This window comes from Podarcis gaigeae (genome assembly GCF_964106915.1).
Source record: "Podarcis gaigeae genome assembly, chromosome: 8".
NCBI classification, from domain to species: domain Eukaryota; kingdom Metazoa; phylum Chordata; class Lepidosauria; order Squamata; family Lacertidae; genus Podarcis; species Podarcis gaigeae.
Window position 1 is genome coordinate 21,385,351 of NC_139684.1, and position 18,170 is coordinate 21,403,520.

Below are 18,170 nucleotides of genomic sequence, written 5' to 3' on the forward strand. Positions count from 1 at the left end.
TAAAACTTGCTGAAGGTGATAGGAAGGCGTACCAACACCCCCCCCCACCCCAGTAAAAATAAAATAAAAATCAAGGGCTGTCATAGTTAATGTGAATAATCTAGTTCTAAAGGCACTGTCAATGTGAAGGGTTGGGGAGGACAGATATAATAAAGCCCATCTGGATGACGTACACCCCAGTGGAATCTTTATGGGATTGGCTTAGGCATACTATAAGATTACCTGACTGTCATGCTAATTCTCAATGACTTGCACTTGGGAAGAGGCAGGCTTTTCAGGAGATTTCATATGAGCAAAAAAAAAAAAAAGTAGATTTTAATCGGACGTTGCTGCAGAGTTCCCCCATTAGCTAGATAAGCCCTGTCTGGTGTCTTTCAGGAGCTGGGAATTTTGCCCCACACCTGTTAAGAGGTTATGTTGACAAGGTGGGGCACAAATGGCACCATTAAGCCAGTGCCTTAAACCATCTGACACCTCCCTGTTTGCTGGCTCCTTGAATTACAGCCCAGTTGCCTGCCGTTTACAGAGACTGGCTGTCCTCTGTGTGCCTCTCTCTCCCAAGGTGTTCCCGACTACCGGAAGGAGGTGACTGGTACACAAGATTGTGGCCTTTAGTACTGTTGACACCGGGATCAAGCCGGGGAGCGTCCTGTTTTATAGACAGCAATTCCCCTAAGTGGGCCATAAATACACGTAGTCACCAAGACCTATCGGCTGGATTTCGCCACCCCAGCCTTGGTTTGTTTAACACACTCCCCTCGGCAGCCCAATCAACTGATTCACAGCATTGAGGCTGGCTCAGAATACAAAATAAAAAAACACACGATAATGATAATGTGATAATGATGTGATAAAAGTCAGAGCAGAATGCTAGGGACAGGGCGGGGAACATTTTTTAATCCTGAGGGCTGCATTCCCTTCTGAGCAACCTCCTAGTTTCACGCACAGCTCTTTATGCTCCATTGAGGCTCTGCCTTGTCCATCCAGGGCAAGCAAGAAGCATGGTCAGAGTTCAAGCATTGCTCTAGCCAGACACAAAGATTCAGGATGCGAAGTAGGGCCAGTGAGGAGTGTGGCCTGGGAAAGAGACCTGAGGATTCCCCATCCAAGTGTTTGGCACTTCCTCTGAGGTCAGCATGGCGATGTGCCTCTTGGCAGGCTAGTCACCTTTTTTTGGTGAGGCTAGTAAATTTTGTGGGACACTGCTTTTCATTCTCACCTCAAAAAAAGATATTATAGACCTGGGAAAAGGTTCAGAGAAGGGAAACCATACGATGAAAGGGAAGGAGCAATTCTCCAATGGTTGCAGCATGAGCTACCTAGCAGTCCGCAAGCACATCAAAGTGCAAGTAGATAAACAGGTACCGCTACATCGAGAAGGCAAACGGCGTTTCCGTGCACTGCCACATGACCCGAGAGCTGTACGCCGGCTCCCTTGGCCAATAAAGCGAGATGAGCGCCGCAACCCCAGAGTCAGTCACGACTGGACCTAATGGTCAGGGGTCCCTTTACCTTTAAGTAGGAGGAAAGGGACGTGGATGGCGCTGTGCATTAAACCATAGAGCCTAGAACTTGCCGATCAGAAGGTCGGCGGTTTGAATCCCCGCGACGCGGTGAGCTCCCGTTGCTCGGTCCCTGCTCCTGCCAACCCAGCAGTTCAAAAGCACGTCAAAGTGCAAATAGATAAATAGGTACCACTCCAGCGGGAAGGTAAACGGCGTTTGCGTGCGCTGCTCTGGTTCACCAGAAGCGGCTTTGTCATGCTGGCCACATGACCCGGAAGCTGTACACCGGCTTCTGAGGCCAATAAAGCGAGATGAGTGCCACAACCCCTGAGTCAGCCACGACTGGACCTAACGGTCAGGGATCCCTTTACCTTTAAGTAGGAGAAGACAAACGTTGCTCTCCCCCCACAACAACAACAACAACCCTGTGAGGTAGGTTAGGCTGAAGGACAGTGACTGGCACAAGGTCAACCAGTGAGCTTCATGGCTGAGTGGTGGGTTTCAGAAGGTGCCTGGTGTGGGAGAAGTGGAAGTTTTTGCTCCTCTCTCATAATATTAGAACCCATGGACATTGGATGAAGCTGAATGCTGGACAGAATCGCAGAACTGTAGAACTGGGGGTACCCTAAGGACCATCTAGTCCAGGGGTCTGCAACCCGCGGCTCCGGAGCCGCATGTGGCTCTTTTACACCTTTGCCGCGGCTCCGGGGCGGATACTAGCGAGGGGAGGAGGTGCATTGTGCGCCCCGACACTCCCCACTGTGGCGGGCGCTGTACTGGCTGTGACGTCGCATGGGGGCCGTGCGTGCGTTAGTCACACACCGTCCCAACGTCACCTTCCCACCCGCTGTCAGATCGCGGCTCCAGAGATATATTTGTTTTAAATGTCGCAATGGTTTTGCGGCTCCCAGTTTTTTTCTTCTTCGGAAACGGGTCCAAGTGGCTCTTTTTGTCTTAAAGGTTGCAGACCCCTGATCTAGTCCAACCCCCTGCAAAGCAAGAATCTCAACTAGATCATATATGACAGACGGCCAGACGGCTTCTGCTTTAAAAACCTCCAGTGAAGGAGAGCAGGCCATCTCCTGAGGGAGTTCCATTCCACTGTCAAACAGCTCTCACTGTCAGAAAGTTCTTCCTGAAGTTTAGTCAGAATCTCCTTTCTACAACATAGTGCATTGTCAACACTATGAAATTAGCTTCCCTGAAGAGGCCATGGCAGCCACCAACTTCTATGGCTTTAAAAATGAGATTAGACAAAATTAATGGAGGATAAAGCTGTTAATGGCTTCTAGCCATGATGCCTTCATTCTACCTCCACCATACGTATGCCTCTGAACATCAGTTGCTGGGAGCAGTGGTGGTCCTTGGGGTCTTGAACTGTAGTGATGACAAAATTTGGCGCCCCCACCTCTCACACCCTATTCTAAATATTAGTTGTGGCACCCCCTTGCGGAACCTCCAAGGCTCTGCGCCCAGGGTGACCAAATGGGTCGTGGTCCCCTAAAACTGCCTCTGCTAGGAGTCACAATTGGGGAGAATTGCCATTGCACTCAGATCCTGCCTCGACCTGATGGAGCAAGGCTTTTCTTATGTTCTCCCCAAGAAAGTGGGCACACCCCAGGGAAAAGCTAAATTAGCATCAAAACACCATTCAATTTTGGGTCTTTCTCTTGTATGCTTTCCTCCCTTTTCATTTCCCTCCTCTCCCCTCCTCTCCTCTCTTTTCCTCTTCCCCCCTCCACACACCTTCCCTGTATGGTTGATTATCTGCAATATTTGATGGATTAAAAAAAAAAAATTACCCAAAGTTGTCACTCTCGGGCTATTTTTAATCTACTGTAGGTGAAAGATCAGGAGACATTATTTGGGGTCAGGAAAGATTTACAATGTCCTCAACACAGTGCTACGGGGTAGATGGTAGATGGGTTGCCGCAGGACAAAGGATTGAAAGCACTGAACTCTGCCCACCTCTGCCCACCTCCCCAGAAGTCACTGCCACTGTGTTGATGATGATCACATTTATGTTTAGAGGCTAAATTCTCTGCAAGAAAGGAATTTCATAAATGTTTAACAGAGGCACCTAAATATGCTGTAATGCAGCCTCTGTGCTTCCAACATGGTAAGTATCTTACATATTCACATGGTTCAAGTATTGTTGGTTGCGGCTCAATGAGTTCTACTCAGAGAAGACCCAAGGGCATCAACAGCCATGAATTTCAATGGGTCTACTTGGTTAACATGGGATACAAATGTTATGCGTTTGTCCACATTTCCTTTTGTCCTGTTGCTACCCCCTGGGGTGGGGACCTGCTCTTTAGTGTCCAATTGGAGCAAATTCTATCCCCCCCCCCCCAATTCTATCATTTCAACAAGCCTGTGAGGCAGGTTAGTGTAAGACAGTGATGGCCAAACTCGGCCCCCCAGCTGTTTTGGGACTACAATTCCCATCATCCCTGACCACTGGTCCTGTTAGCTAGGGATGATGGGAGTTATAGTCCCAAATCAGCTGGGGGGCCACATTTAGCCATCACTGGTGTAAGAGATAGCGACCTACCCAAAGTCACCTGGGCAGATTCATTGTTGAGGGTGGGATTTGAACCCTTGTCTCCCAGGTCCTAGTCAAACACTCCAACTGCTGCACACCACTGTGGTTCATTTACAATATTTGATCGGTCAGTTGTTTGGGGTGGTGGTGGTGGGGCAGTGGGGGGTTGTGCCTTCCAACCCTAGACTCCACTTCTGCACTTGCTGAAGCTGCCTACAGATAGTCCTGTTTATCTCAGCTATTTTCTTGGGATAAAAGACGGCTTCCCTAGCAATTCCAGAGAACCTAACATCTGTTTAGCAGACACCTTTATGACACACTGGCTCCTCCAGCAAACATGCTAAGATTTAGAGAGAAATAATGGTAAATCTTGCATAGGTGCGAACCAAAACACATGGGAGGCAGAACCCTGCCAAGAAAACTAAACTACCGGCTCCCCCAGCTCTGCCGATGATCCAGGAATTTATCAAATTGTAAACTGGCCAATAAAAGCAACGGCACTTAAATCATCCCAGCAGTTTCACTGCAGCAGGCTGGGTACTATGCAAAAGACTCCCCTGAGCCCTTGAGATGAAAGGATCCAGTCACCCAGTATTCTTCCAAACACCTCCCGCTTAAATTCCTGGTAGGTCCGTGGTAGGTGATTTGCAACAGAATGTTGAGAGTTTCCTACTCCCAAAGGTATAACAATGGCAAGTAAAATAAATTAGCTTCTGCTGCTTGTTTATCTCTTGACCTCAGTCTTCCACACCTGTAAAATAGGCGTGTTAAGTGATTGCCTATAGCGCAGCAAAAATGGGACAATCACCACCAGAACATTTGTGGCGTAATCAGTTATAAGATTTCATCAGGGCCATAGCTGTCAACATTTCCATTTTTTTAAGGGAAATTCTCTTATTCCGAATAGGATTCCTCGCAAGAAAAGGGTAAAGTTGACAGCCAGATTGAAAATGAAGCAGTACGTCCACCCCAAACCTTTTGCAGGAGCAAACAGCTTTGAAAGAGGGGGTTCTGTACAAGCAACCCAATACCACCTTCAGCACAAATCATCATGAAGGCACGACATAAAGGATATCTAGACTGGGGCCCCAAGAGCATAGAATTGTATAGTTGGAAGGGACCCCAAGGGGCATCTAGTAGACACCGTCCGATGCAGGAATTATAGCTAAAGTATCCCTGACAGCCATCAAACGCTGTTTAAAAACCTCCAATGGAGGAGAGTCCATATTCCAAGATAATCTGTTCCACTGTCAAACAGTTCCTCCGGTCGAAAAGTTCTTCCTAATGTTTATTCAGAATCTCCTTCCTTGCAATATGAATTCCTTGGCTTGGGTCCTACCCTCTGGAGGAGCAAAAAACAAGCTTGCTCCATCTTCCATGTGGCAGCCCTTCAGTTATTTGAAAATATGGCTCTCCTATCCCTTCTCCGTCTTCTCTCTCCCCTCCGTGCTTAAGAAGCTCAGCACAAGGTTTGATAGCACAGATCCCAGATGCCAAATTGACTCTTCCTCCCCCGCCATTTTTAATAAAACCAACAGAATCCTTTGCCTTGGACTCTGCACAGCGGGAGAGGTGAATCAGTCGGAAAGAGCTTTTCTCCTCTGCGCAAAGGAGACTTGCAATTTGTCATGCGTGTTGCTGGGAGGAAGGGAGAGGGAGTCCAGCTCTCCGGATCTTCAAAACAAAACAACGGCTTGGGATACAGTGACCCCCGCCAAGTGGGCACAGGCTCTGCATGCTTCAGTGGCAGCTTACCAGAGATGCTCTTCCCACTGAAATCCACATTTCTTCCAACTTTGCTGGTATGAGTCACCACTTAGGTACACACTAGCTTGCGGGAAAGTGCCTCTGTAGAAATGAACAGTACTCGGCAGTGAATTTTGCGTCCCTCCCCCCTTTACACAGTCCCTGCAAGGCTTTCAGCTTTGCCCTTGTCTCAGAAGTGGATGAAAATTCAGGTGAGTTGTGGGAATGCAAAAAAAGGCCTATCTTTCGCACAGATAGTGCTAGCCATCCTAATTTAAACACACCCCTTTAGTACAGAATTATTATTTGGGTAACGCAGAAGGCTGCTCCCTGAGCATGTACAAAGTGCTGCATTTCATCACCAAACACAACCTAGCTTTGTGAACAGACACTGCTCAGGGATATAGCACACGCTTTGTAGGCAGTAAGTCCAAGGTTCAACCTCCAACAGCTTCAGGTAGTGCTGGAAAAGACCCTTGCCCAACATCCTAGACAATGCAGAAAGACCCCAAGAAGACGGCCCTCAGTCCCCGCCTCCTCCAGTGCAGACAGCCCTTCCCAACACCACTTGGGCCCCTCAACGCCACTGGTGCTGCTGTTGACATTTGGCTTGGCTCCCTACTTGGGAATTGTGCCAAGGACAAGCTAATGCAGACTTGGGAGAGAGGGTGCTGTTTTGTACTGTCTGGGGCTGATGGGAACTGTAGTCCAACACCAGGTTGATGACGACTGCCTTATGCAAACCACTGCCTCTAATCCTCAGCTCTAATTTTATAGTGTTTTCATTGAACTGGTTTGTGTTTTTATTTTGCAAAATACCTCGTGAACGTTTCTGTTTCAAAAAGGCAACCTTGAGATATTATTAACAAGCCAAACAAAGAAACCTTGCCAAGGAGACAAGCAGTGTCTTCCAAAAATAGAACCACTTGCTTCGCTGTTTTCTTCTCTATCATTACCAAAAGGATAACAAATTTTTATGGTGTCAAGGGCCTCTGGTGGATTCCTTATCTGGCCTCCCAGTTTTTCTGTGGCATTGTCACAGCCCATAAGATTACTTCTAATAGTATGGGTGGGGTCATGGTTGGGGGGGGATGGAGCAACTCCCCTATGAGAAGAAGTTACAATATTTGGGGCTTTTTAGATTGGGTGGGGGGGGGAGGCAAGTAAGGGGGGGGGTGATGGAGGTGTACGGAATTATGTGTGATGTGGAGAAAGCAGAGAGAGAAAAGTTTTTCCACCCCATCTCGTAAGACTTGAACTCGGTGCCCTCAGCGAAGCTGAATGTCAGACAGGCAAATGAAAGTTCTTCACACAGCGCATAGACTATAGAATTTGCTCCTACATGATGTAGTGCTGGCCAACAACATGGATGGCTTTAAAAGAAGATTTAGATGATGGAATATAAAGCTATCTGTGGCTACAAGCTACTCTGGCCACGTTCCACTTCCATTGTTGGGAGGCAGTACAGTGGTACCTCGGGTTAAGAACTTAATTTGTTCCGGAGGTCCGTTCTTAACCTGAAACTGTTCTTAACCTGAAGACCACTTTAGCTAATGGGGCCTCACGCTGCCGGAGCATGATTTCTGTTCTCATCCTCAGGCAAAGTTCTTAACCTGGGGTACTATTTCTGGGTTAGCCTAGTCTGTAACCTGAAGCATATGTAACTCGAGGTACCACTGTATGCCTTTGTATAGTAGTTGTTAGGAATTGCAGGTGGAGAAAGTGCTGTTGTGCTGACGTCTTGCTTGCAGGTTTGCCATGGGCATTTGGTTGGCCACTGTGAGAGCAGGATGCTGGACCAGATAGGCCTTTGGCCTGACCTAGCAGCAAAGCTCAGCCTGATCCAGCAGCCTTCATCTCCTTCAACTAGTTGTTAGAAGAGAGAAAGCCCACTATAAACTCTTTCGCTTCCCCCAGCATCTCTGTCTTAAATCAGGGAGGTCAAAACATCTGTCACCTTGGTGGGAAGGCAGGTTGGAAGACTTGTTATAGGAGGCCCTGCTAGACACATGTCAATCAGGAGGGGCTGCCAGAAAAGGGAAGAGGTGACCTCCTGTTTGTGCTAAAAGGATTCCTTCGGTGTTAATTGGCAGCGTGACACAGTGATGTCTGCAGTGAGCACAAGGGTCAACTCCAGGCCCTCTAAAGACCCAAAGCCAAAGAGAAACATAAATACCGTATTTTTTGCTCTATAAGACTCACTTTTTCTCTCCTAAAAAGTAAGGGGGAATGTGTGTGCGTCTTATGGAGCGAATGCAGGCTGCGCAGCTATCCCAGAAGCCAGAACAGCAAGAGGGATTGCTGCTTTCACTGCACAGCGATCCCTCTTGCTGTTCTGGCTTCTGAGATTCAGAATTTTTTTTCCCCTTGTTTTCCTCCTCCCAAAACTAGGTGCGTCTTGTGGTCTGGTGCGTCTTATAGAGCGAAAAATACGGTATGTCTTGTATAAATGGGAGAGGTGCAAGAAAGGAAAATTGATGTGGGGCTAGGAAAGCTGGTTTGTGAGTTGCCGGTTTGGTAATATTTTTTTCCTCCGTTCCTTAGCTAACTTGGTCTTGTCTGGCATTAGGCAAATAAATTTGGGGGAGAAGGCAAGCTCCCTCTCCCTCAAACAACACACGTTTTGCTGCTTTTAGGACTGCAATATTATCCCAGGTACCTGTCTAACATGGGGCCTAAAAGCATTCCAATTCCGGTCACTGTGTGTGGATCTACACTGGACATTTAAAGTACATCTAATGCGCAGTTAAAGTACACAACTTCCCCCAGGAAACCTATGAACTGCAAGCTTATTAGGGGTGCTAATAATTCTTCAGAATATTTTGTGCCTGCAATTTACATGGGTGTTACATTCCGTGGACCTTGCCTAAAGCCAAAATCACGTATGGCAGGTGGGATTGCTAATGCCTTTGCCCTGGAAATCTGCCTTTCCCCTGGAAACCAGCTGGAAAAGGTTCATAAAAGGGCAAGGAGAATGAACAGGGGGCTGGAGCAACACCCAAATGGGGAAAGGTTACAACTTTTGGAGCTTACTGGTTTTGGAAAAAAAGCAAGTCTAGATGGGACACAGCAGAGGCTTATAAATTTATGCACAGTGTGGAGAAAGTGAATAGGGATAAGCGTTTCCCTGCTCAGAATACCAGGCCCCAGGGGCACCCAAAGAAGCAAATTGCTGGAAGGTTCAGGACATATACCAGGGGTCTGCAACCCGCGGCTCCGGAGCCGCATGTGGCTCTTTTACACCTTTGCCGCGGCTCCGGGGCGGATACTAGCGAGGGGAGGAGGTGCATTGTGCGCCCCGACACTCCCCACTGTGGCGGGCGCTGTACTGGCTGTGACGTCGCATGGGGGCCGTGCGTGCGTTAGTCACACACCGTCCCAACGTCACCTTCCCACCCGCTGTCAGATCGCGGCTCCAGAGATATATTTGTTTTAAATGTCGCAATGGTTTTGCGGCTCCCAGTTTTTTTCTTCTTCGGAAACGGGTCCAAGTGGCTCTTTTTGTCTTAAAGGTTGCAGACCCCTGACATATACAATAAAGTACTTCCTCACGGAATGCAGGTGGCGCTGTGGGTTAAACCACAGAGCCTAGGACTTGAGGATCAGAAGGTCGGCGGTTCAAATCCTCATGATGGGGTGAGCTCCCGTTGCTCAGTCCCTGCTCCTGCCAACCTAGCAGTTCGAAAGCATGTAAAAGTGCAAGTAAGTTAAATAGGTACCGCTCCAGCAGGAAGGTAAACGGCATTTCCATGCGCTGCTCTGATTCGCCAGAAGTGGCTTAGCCATGCTGGCCACATGACCCAGAAGCTGTACGCCGGCTCCCTTGGCCAATAAAGCGAGATGAGCGCTGCAACCCCAGAGTCAGCCACGACTGGACCATTATGTCAGGGGTCCCTTTACCTTTACGTCCTCACTCAGCGCTATAGTTAAACCATGAAATTTGTTCCCACAAGAGGCAGTGAGGGCTACCAACTTGGATGGCTGCAAAAGGGGATTAGACAAATGCATGGAGGTAAAGTGGCTACTAGCCACAATGGCTACGTTCTCCCTCCACTGCCAGAGGCAGTATGCCTCTGTATGCCCAGCTGCTGAGCATCACAAGCAGGGAGAGTGCAGCTGCACCCGTGTCCTGCTTGCAGGGCTTCTCAGAGGCTTCTGGTGGACCATGAGACCAGGATGCTGCAGTGGACGGCCCATTGGCCTAATCCAGCAGAGCTCCTCTGATGCAAGTCTGAAAACTTCCCCTATAAAGGGGAAGGAGAAAGGAATTCATCTAAAATAAAAACATGTGGACACAAAGGATAAATAAATAGAGTGGTAATGGTGAAAGCCAGGGTAAATGAATGCCAACAGCTAATGGAGGTCCTTTAACAACATACAGTGGTACCTCAGGTTACATACGCTTCAGGTTCCATATGCTTCAGGTCACAGACTCCGCTAACCCAGAAATAGTGCTTCAGGTTAAGAACTTTGCTTCAGGATGAGAACAGAAATCGTGCTCCAGCAGCATGGCGGCAGCAGGAGGCCCCATTAGCTAAACTGGTGCTTCAGGTTAAGAACAGTTTCAAGTTAAGAACAGACCTCTGGAACGAATTAAGTACTTAACCCGAGGTACCACTATACAGTGGTACCTCTATTTATGTTCACCTCCGGTTATGTATCATTCGGGATACATACGCGGCAAACCCAGAAATATTTTCCTGGGTTTCGCCATGTGCGCATGCGCAGAAGCAGTCCCTCTGGTTGCGGAAACCTTGGGATCTGACCGGAGCTCTGGAACGGATCCCGTCCGCAACCGGAGGTACCACTGTATAACCTTGGAGTGTGCATGGGCTCTGGGCATAGACCACCAATGTGCCCAGGAGCACATTTCTCCTGGGCATGGTCGGCCAATTGGTGCCAAAGAAGGATAGAACTTTCTTTATGTATGCTACAACAGCAGCAAGAATACTTATTGCAAAGTATTGGAAGACACAACATCTACCCACCCGGGAAGAATGGCAGATGAAGGTGATGGACTATATGGGACTGGCAGAAATGACTGGCAGAATCTGAGACCAGAGAGAAGAGTCGGTGGAGGTAGATTGGAGGAAATTTAAAGACTATTTACAGAAACAGACTGTTAATTGGTGAAAGGAGGGAAAGTAAAGATAAATTACAGGACAAAAATTCGAAAAGAGGGAAAGGATTTGCTGGAATGGATAATTGACCTAGAATACAAAAAAGGGAGGTGTGAGGAGGTCAGGGAAATAAGCTAATGAAAGATAAGTAATGGGAAGATTTGTTGTATTTTTCCTTGTTTTTTCTTTTTGCTTAATAGTTTTTAATTCTCTGCTCTTTATTTTTTCCCCCTCTTTTTTGTATTTTATCTTCTTTTCGTTTAAAATGATGTTTTTCGTTTTCTCTTTTTGTACCTCTAAAATTTTTAATAAATATCTTATATAAAAAAAGACCACCAATGTGAGCATAGGGGTCTTAGAACAACAACTCAAGTGCCCCTATTTTCACCTGTGAGATGTTGGGGAATATGGAACCAGTCCTATCCCCTTCCTACAAGGGTCCCTTCAGCAAGGTGGGTTAAACTTACCTATTCAGCTTCACAGTCCATCCCGGCATTCTGCTCTTCAGGCAAGTCAGAGGAGAGCCAGGTCACTGCGCAACAGAATCCCCTGAGGAGACACTTGCTTCTGAGGAGCGGCATGACACCATACCACCAGTCCCAAGGCCAAAAGAGAGAGGGAGAGGCCTTGGTCCAAGCCTGTGAGCAAAAGGAAATTTGAGGTGAGTGATTTCACCTGGGTCAACCAGAACATTCTTTTCTGCTGCATTTTGCAGTTTGCTTGAGGCAGTGGGGAGAGAATTAGGGGAAGTGGTTGCACCTGGGGCCAGCTCAGTCAGATGGTTTGTCTGCTGTTTGTTCTAGGCCATTCTGAAATGTGGACATTTTATTATAGCGCTCTCTCTCTCTCTCTCTCTGTGTGTGTGTGTGTGTGTGTGTGTTTAGGGTGTTGTAAACCACTTTGTGCAGGTATTGAGAACCTTTGACCCTCCAGGATGTTGTCGGACTACAACTCCCATCATCCTTAGCCATGCTTGGTGGGGTTGATGGGAGATGTAGCTCAGCAACATCTTGGGCGGGTTGGGGTTTCATTTTCCAAAGGTTCCCGGTTCCTAGCTTAGAGACTTATTTGAAGCTTGAAGTGGGATATAAATCACCTGAATAAATAAGTAAGTAAGTAAGTAACACTTGCTGGGCGTCTTAAAGCTATATACACATCATACTCAACCGGCTTTTCCTGAGTGGTGCTTGCCACAAGCTCTCTTAACTCAGCAGACAAACTCTCAACGACCATGAGTGCTCTCTCGTACGCTCTTGGGTTTTCTGTAGTGCCACGCTTTCCAAACAGGTTTGCTGCTGCTGAACTAAATAACAGCCACTTGACTGAGGTCAAGGGAGCTGAAGTCCGGAGGCCACACCGCCTGCCCCGACTTCCATGCCAATTATCAGCGACTTGGACAACTCGCAGGAGAAGGGCGTCAGGGAATGGATGCTGGTTATCTGAGCGGCAACAAGCAGCAATTTGTCCGTGGAGAAAAGGGACATGGGGCTTCAGAGATAAAAGTGTATTTTTGAGGGGGGGAGCAGGGGAAAGGAGGGTGGGTCTTTCAGAACAGCACCAGCACAAACATCTAAGGAGAAAAGCTGGTTTTGTCTTGCACACACACCATACGCATAAAGCTCATTTAAAGCACGTCTTCCCTGCTGAAGAACTCTGGGAACTGTAGTTTGCTAAGGGTGCAGGGAAATGTAACCACGTGAGGTGGTAAACTGCAATTCCCAGGATTTGGTGCTTTGTGTGCATGCACACACTTTAAATGTATGGTGTGCCTGCAGTCGTTGGCTTTGAGGAGAATTTGAGAGTCTTAAGAGTTTCTTTAAAGTATGTGTATGTATGTGTGTGTGAGAGAGATTGAGATCTTTTTTTTTTTGTTTTGAAATGATTGAATATCATGTTGTGGATTATCTTCTTTGAAGTGGCATTTGGCAACAAGTGAGGGGGGTGGTGACCCTGGGCACAGCGTAAAGGAAACTTCCCCTCCAGTTTGATAGACCTGCCTTCAAAGACAGCTGAATATATATGTGAATATTCAGTATACTTCCCTGAAAAATTTATTGCTGTTGTTCTTGGATAGATAGAGGTTCTGCCTTGGATAGATAGATGTTCTGGGTTCCCTTCCCTCTGCCACATTTTTATTTATATACTGCAGGCTTTTCCAACATGGTGCCCTCCATATGTTTTCGACTACAGCTCTCATCAGCCCTAGCCAGCACATGGGAGTTGTAGCTCAAAACATCTAGAGGGCCTCAGGCTGGCATATGGAGATTATATCTCATTTATGTTTTACACACTGCTTTGAAGGCATTTTTTTGGTGAACTAGTGCCTTTAAAATAACAATGCAAATAAAAGAACATATAATTTCAACTTGATTGTATAAGCAGATAAACACTAGTTTTAATATCTATGCCATAAATTTCATATATTCAGGATAACCTGATTTTCAGGATTACCCTGTAAAAGTAGCAAGTAGGGCAGGGAGTGATCCAAAATCCTGGAGAGTTGCTGCCAGCCAGTGTAGACAATACTGAGCCGGATGGACCAATAGTCTGACTTGCTATAAGACAGCTCCCTATATTCCCAATGCTTAGATGTGTAGTTCCATGAGGATGCTGGATGTTATCTCCCTAAATTCACTGGCATACTTCCACACTATGCATTTAAAGCAGATTCAACACACTTTTAAAGCACATTACAGTGGTACCTTGGGTTACATACGCTTCAGGTTACAGACTCCGCTAACCCAGAAATAGTGCTTCAGGTTAAGAACTTTGCTTCAGGATGAGAACAGAAATTGTGCTCCAGGGGCACGGCGGCAGCAGCAGGAGGCCCCATTAGCTAAAGTCGTGCTTCAGGTTAAGAACAGTTTCAGGTTAAAAACGGACCTCCGGAACAAATTAAGTACTTAACCCGAGGTACCACTGTACTGCCATCAAAGAATCAGAGGAACTGCAGTTTAGCCCTCACAGAGCTACAATTCTCAGCACCCTGAACAAACGACAGCTCCTAAGTTTCTTTGGTGGGGGGGAGTCATGTGCTTTAAAAGTGTGTTGAAGCTGCTTTAAATGCATCGTGTGGATCTGCCCGATTTTGTGACCGTCTCTATTCATAGATATGTCCCCCCCCCCAAAAAAAAAGCTCAGTCTGGTGGCTGGGGAAACTATTTCCCCTGTTCTTTTCAAAAGTATTCCCTTGGAGGCTCTCCACATCTCTCTCGAACAGCTTCACTGCTGGCTCCTCTAGCTCCAAACAAGAATCAACTGACATGATCCAGATCGGAGGAGGGTGGTGTATCTCACACAATCAGCTTCCTGTAATTGAAGAAGTTGCTCTGGGCCCTTGGCTTGTCTTTCTTCACAGGCAGAAGCCCTGGTGGTAATGCCTTGCTGGAATCCAGGGGCTCCTGACTAACACGTTTTCAAAGCTGCATCCTGGATGCCAGAAGGCTTGTTCTCTCCTCCTTGACCTGAACAAAATACAAGATCCAGCAGGAAAGTATGATTTCATTCATTTATTTTGAGAATTTGTAGACCGCTTGGTTGCAATTAGTCTAATGCTGCATTCACATGGCCGTATTATTCTGTTTTTATGACTTTTTCCTAACTCGTTGTATTTGAGCTTCCACATGATGTAAAAAGCCTCTTCTATAGAGCAGGTTTAGCAATCATTTCTGTGTCATTGGCTTCCAGGGGAAAAAAAAAATCAATTTGCAGATTATATGGAAACGAGTGCTAACTTCGGGCTCTATATTCCGCTATACTTCCGGAAGTGGCTTTTTACATCCAGTGAAAGCTCAAATATAATGTGGAAATTAACAGTTCGGGAAACATAGTGGAAATGGAATGAAGTACTGTTTTAATGCAGCCTCAACAGTGTGCAGGAGACTCGATGCAATTAAATTAAAAATGAGTTATAACTATACACGTAAAATTAAATTTTGAACCCTGCTGGAATTAGGGAAAAAGGTCTTTAGTAGGTGGAAGTTCAACAGGCAGGGAGCTTGTCTGTCCTTAACTGGAAGGGAGTTTCATAAAATACTGAACACACGACTCCTGGTGGATATGAGTCGTGCATCCAAGTCACGGGGGACCATTAACATTGACTCCTCCCCAGTCACCTTTACATTCCACCCAGATCAGCCTTTCAAAGTGAGGATGACTGCAAATAGAGGATGGTCCTCTGCAAAATGGGACACAAATGCACCCTACAGTAGCTGCTGTCACATACAGCTAGGAATGGGCAAATAAGTCAATTTCAGTTTCTCTCTGTTTCCCATTTCCCCCCAATCTTAAACTCACATTTCTACATCAGCTTGCAATTTTTATTATTATTTAAAAGTCCACTTACACATAGGTTTGCCATATTTCATAAAGTGAAAATCTGGGTACAAGAGAATCCGAACTACACTTTTAACATGGGTTGCCATACACCTGTATTTCCCCAGACATTTTGGCTGCTTTTTGAAACTTCCACCTGGACGCTATTTTTGGCAGATGAATCCCAGCTGTGTCCGGGAAATTCCGGGTGTACGGCAGCCCTACTTAAAACATTCACCAGCTTTTTAGTGCCCGTTTTTATGCAATTTTGCTTATACACATTTTTGCAGAGCAATGTTCCCTAATATGATGCATCGTTTTCATTAATATACGTATTTTTTAAATGCACACTTGACCCTAGTATATGCGTTTGTGTATACATGACTCAGCTAGAGAACTGCATTGCAAAATTCGGGGAAATTGGCATTTTGAAATATGGCTGTTTTGCTGTTCACATATTGTTCCAGAAAGTGTGATTCAGGTAGATTTGCCTTTAACTGTGAACTGAATCCAATTCCCCCGCCATCTCCGGATCTAGAAGCGACCTAATTTAATTCTATGTCTGTAGGACTCCTCCTACACACTACCTCAAGAACTGCAAACACCATTCCCTTTCCACTAGCATGAGCTCTCTCTCTCTCTCTCTCTCTCTCTCTCTCTCTCTCACACACACACACACACACACACACACACACTTACACTCTTACATTCTTTGGCTTTGTTCAAATTTTGCCTGAGGAAGTCTTCTGAAGAACTCCAAAGCTTGCTCAGGAAACTGTGACTAATAAAGGTATTATGTCACTGGGGCATTTGTGATTTCTCCACCTCTCCTTCAAGACAGCAGGTTATTTTGGAATGCCTATTTTGTAAGAATCAAAATATCATTTCAAACAGAAAGTAATAACTGGGGGTGGTGTGGGGTTTTTTAATATCTAAAAAAAAAGTGCTGTACTGTTCACAAAATTCAAAAACCCAAACCCACACCATGGCAAGGCGATTAAGGGTTATTGTCTTGCATATTTAAAACAAAGTATTCTGCTAATATTCCTTCATTCTTTGCTTCCTCCCAAAAGGGTAAGGTTGGCACACAAAAGCATCCAATCATCTGTTTTGAAGTCCAGGTGTGCTTTGCTGTAGGGATGGAATTAACTGCTCATGTGCCTATTTTTATTTTTATTTTTTTGCCAGAACAGAAGAAGATGCTTTACACACAAGATTAATCCATGTGGTTCAATACTGTTTACATTGACTTGTAGTGATTCTCCAGGGTCTTAAGACAGTGGTGTAGTTTAGCCCTTCCTGGAGATGTCAGGGAATGGAACTGGGAAAAGCAGATACTCTACCACTGAACTATTTATTATCAGTTCCCGTGAGAATGGCAAACTGATTTGCAGTTGCACTATTTCTACACTGGCAAGAGTTTCATGGCATACGCTTTGGATTGGTGGTGCTCTATAACACCTAGTAAAGATTTGTTTAAACAATCACAGGTTTGCTACCTTAGCCAAGGCCATTTGCCCAGACAAGGAATTCAGCGGTGTTTCAGAACTCTTGAAAATGCATGTCCACAGCCCCTGGGCATGTGGAAACATGATAAGCTCAGGGAGTGCATCTCAAAGCAGACCTACATATTCGGAGGACGGGAGATGTGGTGCAGTCTTCTTGGGACTGTAGCATTTTGAAAAACAAATGTGGTGCATTCTATAATTGAACAAATCCTTCCTTTGACAACACCCTGTTCCTCCATTGGGCAAAAGGGCTGGAGTCTAGTTTTCTCTCTGCCAGACTGAACTCCCCCCCCCATGGTAAGGTAAACGTAAAGGGACCCCTGACCATTAGGTCCAGTCGCAGACGACTCTGGGGTTGCGGCGCTCATCTCGCTTTATTGGCCGAGGGATCTGGCGTACAGCTTCCAGGTCATGAGCCCAGCATGACTAAGCTGCTTCTGGTGAACCACAGCAGCGCACGAAAATGCCATTTACCTTCCTGCTGGAGCGGTATAGCATTGTATATCGCTATTTATCTACTTGCACTTTGACGTGCTTTTGAACTGCTAGGTTGGCAGGAGCAGGGACCGAGCAACAGGAGCTCACCCGTTGCAGAGATTCAAACTGTTAACCTTCTGATCGGCAAGTCCTAGGCTCTGTGGTTTAACCCACAGCGCCACCCACGTCCCACCCACCCCCATTGTACCAGGAAGGTTTTCTTTAAGCGGGGCAGTGTTTAAATGTGAGCTCCCCCCATCAGCATTCAAAAGTGGTACACTCCCAAGAGGGCAGTACCATATGCTTTTTCTTAATGTGCAGATTGGCTCAGACTTTCTGAGTAAGTTTTGTACAGAGACAAATTTGCTGCAATGATTGAGGACAGAACTACATAAGTTAAAACTGAGGCTGTTTTCAGAGGATTCGGATCCTCATGCTTTATTTTTATTTTTCGGGGGGGGGGGTTCTTTCTTTTAAAAAATACTTGTCACAGGACACTGTTCTCCTGGAGTTTATCCAGCCTACCTGCTAATTGCCAGGGGACACATCCACCCGTCTGAGACCAGCCAATTAATCAGGCAGCCTATCCGTGCTCCCTGACTGGCCGCGACAAGCCCCATGTTGCTATACAATTGACAAGTCTTCTTGTTAAGGGTCAGGAGTTAATACGTTTTGCTGCTTCCCCCCTTTCACGGTTTATTTCAGGTTTATGGAGAGTGATCAGGCTGGTTAATTGCTTGAGCTTCGGTGTAAGCCCATGAGGGGAGAGAAGCCATTGCAATGGCAGAAGTTCCTAATAAAATAAGGTGAAATAAAAGCATTGCAAATGGTAATAAAGATGTCTGCCTGGATGTTCCGGCTTGCTTTTTTTATATATAAAAAATAATTTCTTTTTTTCTTTTCTTTTTAATTGTGCGATTTAGAGAGCTGCAAGTTTTAACTGGTAGATTAATCA

At 46.2% G+C, this 18,170-nt stretch overlaps 1 protein-coding gene across 4 annotated transcripts in view; it reads right to left on the reverse strand.

Annotated features, from left to right (window-relative positions):
* Window positions 1-11,383: 11,383 nt before the first annotated feature.
* MORN1 (MORN repeat containing 1) overlaps window positions 11,384-18,170 on the reverse strand; it is a 240,352-nt gene continuing 233,565 nt past the window's right edge. For 3 of the 4 annotated variants that reach the window (XR_014567424.1, XM_083752623.1, XM_083752627.1), the window contains one exon: window positions 11,384-11,554. Coding sequence is in view for 2 of the 4 variants with exons in the window: in XM_083752623.1 (XP_083608749.1) it covers window positions 11,430-11,554 (125 nt within the window). In the remaining 2 variants the exon portion in view is untranslated. Of the gene's footprint in view, window positions 11,555-14,213; window positions 14,381-18,170 lie in introns of all 4 variants that reach the window. The other variant, XR_014567423.1, reaches the window with a different exon arrangement.